Source organism: Nothoprocta perdicaria, unplaced genomic scaffold (assembly GCF_003342845.1).
Source record: "Nothoprocta perdicaria isolate Ctin4 unplaced genomic scaffold, notPer1 scaffold_254, whole genome shotgun sequence".
In the NCBI taxonomy this organism is placed as follows: Eukaryota; Metazoa; Chordata; class Aves; order Tinamiformes; family Tinamidae; genus Nothoprocta; species Nothoprocta perdicaria.
Window position 1 is genome coordinate 775,845 of NW_020455482.1, and position 11,428 is coordinate 787,272.

At 44.4% G+C, this 11,428-nt stretch overlaps 1 protein-coding gene across 1 annotated transcript in view; it reads right to left on the reverse strand.

The window, feature by feature from the left end:
- Window positions 1–10,919, reverse strand: part of RUNX1 (runt related transcription factor 1) — an 81,492-nt gene extending 70,573 nt beyond the window's left edge. The window contains exon 1 of the mRNA XM_026040369.1: window positions 10,832–10,919. Coding sequence (XP_025896154.1) covers window positions 10,832–10,919 — 88 coding nt within the window. The remainder of the gene's footprint in view (window positions 1–10,831) is intronic.
- Window positions 10,920–11,428: the final 509 nt, after the last annotated feature.

Genomic DNA, 11,428 nt, shown 5'->3' on the forward strand with positions numbered 1-11,428 from the left:
GGCGGCGGCCGTTGGCGGCCGTTGGCGGCGCGCGCTGCCCTAACGGCCGCCGCTCGCGTGCGCGCCCCTGCCCTGCCCCTCGTGCCCGGCGCCGCCACGTGCGAAACGCTCCCGGGGTGAAAATGTCGCGGGGGTGTTTTCCTCTGCAGTAAGGGGCACGGTATGCAGGGCCGTGTGGATGCTGTAAACGGCGGCTTTCAAACCGGGATGTATTAGGAGCTGATAACGTTTTATAGGCGTTGTAAGAGATAAGAGGGGTTATTTTAGTGATGTACATACATCTATGTACAGCGACTAAAATGCACAGTACTTAAAATGCACGTATAGTATTTGCGCTTCCCCCCAGCCCCGTTTTTTCCCCTCAATTCCTCCTGTTTTTTGGGGGGAGAACTAGAGAGTATTTCATATTTAAACTAAGGAATATGGTGAAGAGAATTTCACTTACAACTCTTTTTTTTTTTTTTTCCTTCTTAATCCAAATTCCTTAGTCTAAATACAAAATAAACCCGATTTATTGCACAGACAGAAAGATACAAAATGCCACAATTCAACAGAAAAAATAATATTGCGCAGTTACAGTTTCTTCTAACCCTTTAGTGCAATTACCAGTCCTAAAACGAGGGACATTAAACTAAAGGTGATTTAATTTAAGTACTAAATTAAAAGTACTAAAGTACTTTTTTTTTTTTTTTTAACAGTGTAGAAACTTGTGAACTTTTATGAAGGTGAGTTAAGGAGTTAGGTAATAGCAGGATGGATAGAAGAAATATCTGAGAAAATATCTGAGTGAGAATAACTTGATACAGACCAAGCAAGGAATTTTCATACTTACTAATACTATCCACATTTTTTTTTTTAGTTAATTCAATCTATCGTCTCCTTTGTTACTTTATTTTTGCGTGCAAAGAAAGGAACTCTCACGGGAATTTATTGTCCCCTTACTACACCCAGCGAAAATACTCTGGAAGGAATTAATGAATTAAGCACCTCATAGGAATACTAGCGAGGAGGGGGAATAGCGAAACAATGTTGAAAATGAAAAGTTGGTACTTCTCAAGTGGCAAGTCGTTGCAGCTTTCCTAATCCTATGATTCTCTTTTTTACAGAAATCCCTTTGAAGCAGGACCCGCGATTGCTATTACCAATTCTCGTGCAGCGCTCTTTACATTCGAATTTTGACATCAATTTATTACACCAGTAAACAAACCACAACCGAATCTCGATCAGCCATGCCTTGCTTCTGTCGTGCTGAATTACTAGACCACAAAGCACTGAGCTTTTTTACATAATAGAGTTAAGCAAAAGCTTCGGAAATGTGAGAGGGGCAGCAACAGTTTAGGGATGAATTTTAAACAGCCTAAATTGCACGGGGAGAGTTAGTGCCTGAACACGGTGCAAATCACCACTGCACATGCAACACTGCCCCGGCACAACAGGCAGAAACGGGCACTTGTTGGAAGGGATTTGAATTGGTGCAAACTGCACAAATATTGCAAATTGCACAAATATTGTGCAAATTGCACAAACTGCAGCAGAGCAAATGCTCACAAAAAGGCAGCAGAACTTTTCGTTGAAGGGGAAAACAGGCAGACCTTAGCTGGCATCTATGTAGTTGGAACAGGAACTAAAAGAACTYGCTGCAGACGCCGGTGGGTGTTGCTGGCGCTGCGCGGCGTGCCCAGCCCCACGGAGCCGTGTGCYCGGCCCCACGGAGCCGCGTTGCCGCTGAGCACACGGGCGTTCTCTTCAGGGAGCGCAGTTAGGCGCTCGCTTCGGTGTTGGGAGCATCTGGGCTTAACGTGGCATTACTCGCTYGGTCAGCCCCTGCCTCTTGCTGCTGCGTTTATTTAACATTTAACATATGCAGTAAGGCCCCCTTGAAGATGCTCGTCGTTGTGTGAGCGTGCCCTGCTTCTGCTAGCCATGAATCAGTAGGTTAATGCCTGTGAATCCAATCTGCAGGATCGGGCTTTTACATTGCCCCTGCTGGTACTGATTACATGACCGTTACTGTCAGGGAGTAATCCTGGTGCCTGGCCTAAAAAACAGCTGTTGAGGTGTGTGATACACTGAATTTCGTGCTGCTGGAATGAAGAAACTGCACACAGGGAAGAACCGCATCCTGTAACTWTTTAGGCAAGACGCTCCTTGCTCTCTGCAGTGGTCTCTCACACACCATGAAATAGGAATATTTCATCCCAGGATATAAARGCACGGGGATGTGTGATGGCCAGTATAGTGAACGCAAGGGAAATGGRGCTCAGTGGGTCAGGTTCACGCAGGTGCACTGTGTGTAACTCCCATAGACTTCAGGAAGGAGGAAGCGCCTGGGCCCCTCCAGGGATCCCCTCTTTGATCTGGTAACGGATACCTGGCTACCTGCACTGCCAGAGGGGAGGCTGCCGCTCAGCCCGCGCCGAGCAGAGGGCTTTGTGGGGAAGGATGAAATTACACGTATTCATTCAGTGACTGCAGTCTGGTCTTCTAATTACTGTGTGACCCACACTCACCACTGAAAAAGCTCCCCGGGACTCTTCCTGCTTTCTTAGGGTGTCCAGGTAATACCAGTGGTCAAGATCCTGCCCTGTTCTTCCGGGGCACAAGTTGTGAGCCTTTTTTGTTTCACATTTGGAGGAGCCAAGGCCTGGCYGGCCTTGTTCCTGGCACACACCTTCAGCAGGCAGGCGTGCAGCRGAGACCCACAGGTCACAGGCGCAGGCAGGGGGTGTCCCCTCTCCTGAGCCGCCTTCAGGAGGAGCACCCTTGTTTGGCCCCAGAAATGCTCCTGGGAATATTACCAACAAGGCAGTTTTGCTCCTTGATCTTATACGGCTGTTGATAAACCTGCGAGGAGGAGTGGGAAACTGTGCTAAAGTTTCCAGCACAAAGGCACCGCTTGGTGGTCCGTCTCGCATCCGCGCCGCATACCTGCGGACTAGACACGAGCAAGGCGCTGCCTCGCAGCGGGACGCAGCCCGTTCTGCCTCCCCCCAGTCAGTGCAAGCCGGCTGCTGCAGGAAATGCAGCCAGGTAAACAGAGAGAGGCTTTTCTGAGGGGAGAAGCGGCGTGGGGGCACGTCTAGAGCCGAGGCAACAACCAACCTCCTTTTCCCAGCGCTCCAGACCTAGAGAGAGCAAGGGGTTAGTGCTGGCCACCATGTTATTGGCTATATATCAGTGGAGGAGAGAGATTACAGAGAAGGGCAACTGCAGTGATTAAAGGTCTGGAAGGAACTACCTATAAGGAAAGATTAAAGGAATTAAATACATACATATAATTTGGGCAAAAGGGAAGCCAAGGGGACAGCATGACTGCGGTTTACAAGTACATGAAAGACAACTATAAAGAGGAAGGGGAGGAACTGTTTTCATTAGTTAAAAATGATAAGACAAGAAATAACAGATGCCAACCAAAGTAAAACGAGTTCAGCTTTAAGAGCAGGGGCAACGTTGATTGTAAGATCAAATAGGTAGGAGAATACGCTCCCAGGGAAGCTGCAGAATCAACAGCGCTTGAACTTTTCAAGTCAGAGCTTGACAAGCACCTTGAAGGGGAAAGTTTAAGAAATAGTAGAAGTGAAGCCAAAAAGCACGGGATGTACTGCATGACCTAGAAGCCCAAATGATTTTGAGGCCGTTCTGGAGAGCTTTTGAAAACAAACACATACAAATACGCAAAGTTCTTGGATGATTTCTTTCTCTGCACAGTTCAAAATTAAAAGGAGGTGGGGGAAAAGGCTAAGTGTGGAAAATTAGTCATTTAATATGATTCCACTGCGGCTTATCCCTACAAGAGGAGCCAATTACCTGAAATACTTGGGAGTACGGGGTGGAGAGGGGAATGGAAATTGTTGAAAAGCTGCCATCTGGTATAAGTACTTGCTGGTTTGGAGACTTAAAAAATACACATTGTGCGCCATTATAGTATGCGCATTACATGCCTAGATTAATGCAGATAACATCACCCACACCTAGTATTTTCTGTGGCATTTTATATACTCGGGTTCACATCATAACAACCTCCAGCACTAATGGTAATATTTGGGCTTTTGATCTTCTTCTCTGGTAGGAGCACTGCAGAAGGCTAGTACCAGAAAATGGGGGTGGGGAAAGAATCCGACTCCCTTTTATTCCAGGACATTTGAAGGGAGCTTTAAATCTACTCCCCCTGGCCGACAGGGAATGGCTCTGGCATACAGAGGATTCTGCAAATGGCACAGAATTAATATAACTATTTTATTCCTTCCTTCAGCACCTGTGAGGGCACAGACATGCCAGGGGAGAAGACACTGTGGCTGTGCTGCAGCTCAGCTGGCAGAAGGGCCCTGAGTGCTCCAGACACCCCGTTTTATACTGGAAAAACCCTTTTGGTATCTTGGTTTCTGCTAGAAGCTGTACACCCTCACTGTGCTTTGCTGCTGACCTGAGAAGCTCTAGTGCATCATCTTTGGGCTCTCTACTGAGAGTCCGGACTCTGCCAGTAAAGATGTCAATTACAGGGAAGTTGTATGCAATAAATATCGTATTCCAGTAAAAATATCTGGGTTATCAAAACTTTGTACAAAAGCCTAAATCACTATGAACTTTGCCCAATTGAAATTTGAAACTTTGGCAAAAGTTTCAAGATTAAAAAAAAAATGACACCCTGGTCCCACTGACTAGCCCAACTTGGGTTGATCCCCTCAGCAAGCTGTGCAGATGCAGTGAAGGGCTGCGAGTTTTGATCCTAATGAAAAGGAGCCTGTGGCACTTCAGGAAGAGGAAAGATGGTGGTTTCCAAAGGAGGATCCCTCCCTCCTAAGCTTGCCATAAGGAAAGTTGTAGTGTTGCAACACTTTGACTTTGGAGTGCAGTTAAAAACTGGAAAAAATAAGGATGATAGCTGTTGATATTTCCTCCTTTCTATATTACTTTCACCAGGTAGAATCTGTGACAGACCTGAATGATGAAGCAGGTGGTCCCCAAGAAAACAGCAAGGTATTCCCACTATTACACTTGCAATGGCCACATCCATGGCTTGTGGCCATGGATGACACAGCTAGTCAAGGCATTTTGGGAAGGAACGGCCTCCCTTCTCCTCCTGCCCCTCTCTCCGTCTCTCCCTTTTCCCCGTTGGTTCCTAGAGCCAGTCAGGGGTGACAGGGTAAATGCTGGTAGCTTCTTCTTTCCTTGTCCACCTGGGAGAGCTCCACACAGTGAATTTCCCAGCGGTTACCCAGTGAGCCGGCTGCAAGGACTGGGATCTCCTTCCCAGGAAGGTCACAGAGGGGCCTTGCTGAGAGGCTGTTGCAGCTTGAGTTTCAGTTATTATTTGACTGGATGAGAGAGAAACTGCCATTCAGTCCCTAATTTATTTTGTTCCCTTAAACGTGGCAGCACGTTTAAGTGATGAAGGGGTGAAAGAGATGCAGTTTCCTTTGGTATTTTTGCAGCCCTCCAGGAAGCACAGGTAATAACCTTGACCTGTGAGCCTTAGCACTAATTACACTTAAACTGATGATGTTCGGCAGGACAAGCATTGCCATCTGAGGCAGAGAGAGCCCCTTTCCCCCACAACTAGTAGGAAACTACTTCCAGTGTGAATCCCAGTGTGATTAGGAGCAATAAACTGAGGCACCTCATTTATGTACCAGAAACAGAGAAATTGGATCAGAAGGTACTACTTTCTTCTAAGTTTCTACAACTAGAGGACAGGGCTTGGTGTCATCTGCACGTGCCCTTGGCCAGCAAGTGGGCCAAGCCCACACCAGCAAATACGAAGTACTCCCCCGATCATCAAACTTCTTATCTATTCCCAGTCTGTGTGATGAACACGCAACACACAAGATAGGGTTTTGCTGCTGAGCTGCTCGGGGATCATGTCTGGGACTTTCACCACAACAACACTCAACTGAACCGGGGATGGAGGAAGAAAAAACCCAACTGCGAAGCCAAGGTGCTCTTAACCACGCTCAACACCACTAATGCATTCTCCCAGCCACAGATGAAGCCACAAGTTAATCTTGTAAATTGTTTCTTCTCCGCTTAACATTCCACCTGCGAGTGTCTCCCTCGGTGCTCGGCAGGTCTAAGCGCGGCTGTGCTGATCTCAGGCTCTTATTAAAGCCTGCTTATCTAGGAGGGGGCAGCCTTGCTATATTGGCCCCCTGATTGACTGGAAAACATATGGGCTAGTGCTTAGGAAATTCTCCAGAAGACATGTTTTCAGATGGTCTAGATACAGACCTTTAAAGAGTGTGAATAAGAAGAGAAAATACATGGACAATTCTGGACAGCTTCCAACAATCTGATCAATAACACAAATTCCAGCTAAACAAGCACTGTAATTCCAGAGTAGGACCAGCATTTGCTGATTATATACGTGCAAGTTTCTGCTCAGCTTCACCAGTAAGATTTGCTTGCTGTCTTAGCCTGAGCATTTGCCTAGAGGGCAATATCAGAGAAGAGTATGGTTTGTAAAATTATAAGTGTTCTTATCATTTGGTAATAAGAATTTACCAGAAAAATAGGGCATAAGTGTTTGCACTGAAAGACTTCTCCATGTTACAGGTGTTTCAATTGCAATTGCATATGACACAAATTGGCCCACAAAGGTGGGCCAGTGTGATACATCAGGCTCACAAACGGGCCTGATACTTTACTGGTCTAACTCAGCCTCAGCTAAGCAACATCTGTGCCAATCAAGCACCAGCGGTGCTATTTATATGAGATTAAACTCTGTCTTGGAATTTTTCTCTTTACTGGGTTCCCCTGGGCTTTGTAAATGACAAGCACAGCTAGATATATCGCCCTTCACTAAAATCCTACATGGTTAATTCCACACTGGCACAGATAGAGGATGTGGCAGATCTGCAGGCTGGACTCTGCACTCCTCTGAGATGGATGCTCCTGGGAACCAGGAGACACCAAAATACTCAGGAGCTTCGTTCTTTATTCCCAGGGGAGCTTTATCATGGTATTCTTCACAGCATGTGGATTCTCCCTGATTTTAGTTTTTGTCAGTTTAATAATAGGAATGCATTCCAAATTGTTGCATTTCTCTGTATAATATTTTTTCAGTGTCACTTTGTTCTGATACTGCAGGCACAGTTTAACTCCTTCAAACTGTTTTACCTGACCTCTTCTGAAGCTGGATTATTTTAGGCTATGCTTAGGCTGATACAAATGTTTACAGGAATCTAATGTGTCAGTTGTCTCCGGTTAAACTGGGATTTGCCAACTTGCCAACTCATTTGCAGGGTATCAGTTCTTAAGGTTTGCCCTCATAATGAGCAATAAAAGAATATTCCGATGACACTGAATATACTTTTCTAGGCCTCCAAGAATAATTTAAAACTGGTCCAGATGCCCAACACCACAGTTATGGAAATGGGCCCATTTATTTTTTAGAAAAGTGAAGAAGACCTATAATTTTATCACTGTCACTGAGTCTAGAGAATTAGCTGTCGGGACAACAGCAGCTCCCACTAGCCAGCACTAGCCCATCTCTGATGGTGACCAAATACTATGCCCAAACCTGACTCTGTGTGGGCACCTTCTGAAGGACACGGATGTTTTGTAGCATCTGGGCTCACGGGACAAAATGACTGTCAGTCAAGTTGCTGAAGAGGCAACAGCTCTTGGACAGAGAACACGGACAAGCGACTTCTTGAGCTCGTCAGGTGATTTTGCATTAGTATGTTTAAGCTAAAGCAAATGGCCAAGATCCCTCAGCTGGGGCAGCGAAGCAGGAACCGCTTTTAGTTTTGAGGGTGCTGTTGGACTCCAGATTAGGAGTGACTGGATGTGCACCTGTGCTTGCCACACTGAGGGAAAGGGAAAACGGCCCCTCTTCAATCACAGAGCCGGCAGCAGAGCTGCAGCAGCGCGACTGGGGGCTTCACAGGTGACCCTGAAGCAGCAAGCGTGGCAAAAACCTGCATTGTTCTGGTGCTAGTTTAGAGGAAAAGCTAAGAGTTCCAGGACTGTCAGTCTGACATCTTTCATGAACAGTAATTGGGCTTAAAATGCATGTAAATAATTGCAACAAAAGTGTTACTTTGTTTTAATGGAAATCATCCCTGCTCCTCTTGGGTGGTTTTTTTTTTCTTAAGCATTTTTAATTTACCAGGTATGTCATCTAGTGCTTTTGATCTCAACCACAGATCTCCCCCAGGTCATAATAAGGTGCAACTTCATATCAAAGGCTGCACTCTCTCATCTGTCCAAGATGAGATCTGCGCACGAGTGAAGGAGCAGMCTGTGGTCTGCGGAGTGGGAGGGAGAAGCTGAAATAACCTCAGCGAGGTGCTGAGAAATGCGCAGCAGCCACACGGCGGGGCAGGCAGGGCTGAAAAGGGGCTCAGGGCTTAGCGAAACTCAGAAAAACTGAAAAGCCAAAAATATTTTTCCATGGCAGCAAGTCAAAGTGAAAGGCTCCTTAAAAATCAACTACAAAATCAACTGTGTGTCTTTTAAAAAGAAATTTGCTACAGYGTGAACAAAGCTAGCAAGATCAGCACAAGACTGTATCCCTTCACTGCTTTCCATTTACAAATGTTYTGCATGATACAAGTGGCACAATAGGATTAAATTAGCAAGCTTATTTTAAAGACAACCAATTTTTTTAATATATATGTTTATATTAATCTGCTTTTCCTCCAGTTCATTTGCACAATAATGAAATTAGGGATTTTAAGTACTTCAGCTTTAGCTTTGTTAGGTAACAGACAGATGTAGCAATATGTTCAAGCCTTTCTTAGCCAAGACAGACCATTCTTGCATGATTTTTAGATGTGAACTTTATAAACTTTACAGAGCAAGAATTATCACCACTAAATCAAACCTACATAGGACAATACTAAAAAAGAGAGTTGCATATGTGCTTTACATAAACCATCTATCATGTTAACCATCTATAGTTCTGTTTATCTATGTTAGCAAAAGGAGTTTTCTTTGATGTTCTGGAGAACAACAATTTTGTGCATCTGTTAGAAACAGGACTAAAATGCAGCAAATGTTTCTAACTTGACCATTTTGTTGGAGCTTTCTTTATATATAGTCATTACAGCGTGCACAAACAGCCACCCCAGCTTATGATGCTGCCTCCTGTTTCCCCCCCATCATTCTGCAGTTTGCTTTTCTCTTCCATGCTCTCGGATTAGGATACGCCTTTCTTAGATGCTAACAAAAAGGCAACCACCCAGAATGCCAGTACTTTACAAAGCAGCAACTATTCCTCAACTATCAAGATTTATTTCAGGCCTCGGTCACAATACCACGGACAGGTCAGTGGAATAACGTCGCGTTATTTTGGCTGTTTCCAAAAGGTCTCATAAATCACCTCGCTGCATGGCARGCTTTTTCAAGACTTACAGTCTTTGTGGAAACAAACCAAGGAAGCTCACGGTTCTCTTAGTGGGGTGGCACACGACTGGTCGTTTTACAGTCACAGGCTGCACATTATGTCCTAACGCTCAGCTAGCAAGTCATCAGGGTTGGGCTTTTATCTAGCGCTTAGATATATAGCAAAGCTATTAAATGCCACCTCCAAAAATRCTCCCTAACAGATTTTAACCTTCTCAGCTGACAGAAAGGAAAAATACCATCCCAAACTCAACACCGAATTAGAATCAATGGGATTCAGAGTTCAAGGTGTGCATGCACTATAAAATCATGCATAGAATTTGTCCCATTGCCCAGCTGTAAGMTGAAGCATTTCTGCAATATGTGTTAACAGCAACTCCTGAGGAAGGTACCACACATRCTTAGTAAAACACTGAGTGGCAAAGGAAAAGTGAAGGAATTTTCACATGTGAATGAAAAATAATAGAACTTCTTTTCATAATTCCTAACTTTCATTCTGGCTCTTCCTCCTTATTAGATCTTTTTTAACCAGAACAACAGCAATAATTAAAACTCTACCGTGCAACCATTTTATATTCAGAGATCAATTTAGTTCAATGCATAATTACCAAAAAAGGGTGTAGCTAAGAAGAGAGCTAGCACCAGCATTATGAAAAGGGAAACAAGTCTGGCAGTACGTCAAATACTACCAAGTGGCAGAATGTCTGTCTGTCTGGCACACTGCTTGTGTGAGATGCCARCGGACCAGGGAGTCCTCTTCTCTACAGGACCACAGCAAAATGGGCCCCGACAGAGTCTGCGCAATTTGTCAATATGTTACTGAAGTTTGTGCTATTTTATCCAAAATATTCTTGTGATAAAAAGCTACTTTTGAAGTTCAGATACCACTTTTTTTTTTTTTTTCAAATGTCATTTCTGAGAGATTATAAAACCAACAAGTATATAGGCCAAGTGTTCAGTTTGTATAAAACAGCACCCTCACTGAGGATAACCCTCTGACTCGCGCTCAGATCCATTGCCAACCCCTGTTTACACTAACTGCTTCTTTGGCATCACTTCGCTCTAAGGAGGCTGCAAAACACCAAAGAACGGCAAGTGAAGAACGGCAAGTGTCGCCTGACGGGCGTCCTCTCCCGCCCCTCACACACAGCAGCAGAACCCACCCCCGGCCCCGACGCACTGCCACCCCGTCCCGAGCATTTGAAAGGAAAACTATTTTGAAGCATTTCCTCTGAAGAAATTAATTCAGTTGAAAAGGCTTGCAACATGTTTAACAGTCTCGTGAAAACTTCCATACGCACTCAACTGCCTAGTGAAAGTTAACACAGACACATGCACACAGTGATGGATTTGCTAATTTCTGCTCCATCAGAAAATATATTAATCTCACGATCTTTTTCAGCAAATACTTCCTATTATTTTACAATCAGAATTTCTATTTCATTGCAATAAAAACTTTAGAAAAGGAAGATAAATAAGTCTTTACCAAAGAAGCCAGTGGCTGCTCTGTTTTTCCTCATCAGGTACATGGTCCAGGATAATGGAGACGACATACCAAACTGCCCAGGGTTCATGCTTGGATTTATTAAGATAGCCAGGCAGTGGCCAGATGCTGCAAAGACCAGCAGAAACTAAACAAGGTGAGGGGAGAGCTCTTGCTTTTCACTCCACTCCTTCTCTGCCCTAGAGATCATTATTTAACATGAGCAAATTGAAAAATGACATGCAGCCATACTTAGTACGTGTTTTTTTTTTCCACTAACCAAACTCACATGAGACTTCCCATCTTTCTCTCCCTCTCCTCTCTCTCTCTCTCTCTCTCTTTTTTTCTTTTTTTTTTTTTTTTTTGTTGCCTCAGGCATTTATAGGCTGGTAATTTTCATTTAGCTTCTTAAATGATTTTTCTCTGACCAATTAGAGTGGAAGCGGATGAAGATTTGAAATTCTGAGTTTTGCTTTTAGGAACCAGGTTGAGGTTTTTCAGATTTTTTCAAAGCACAAGAGTCTACTACCAGTGACAACAGTAATGCTGCTGATAATGGTTGTTTCTACAGAGTTGCCCTAGCCAAAGTGTTTTATAATC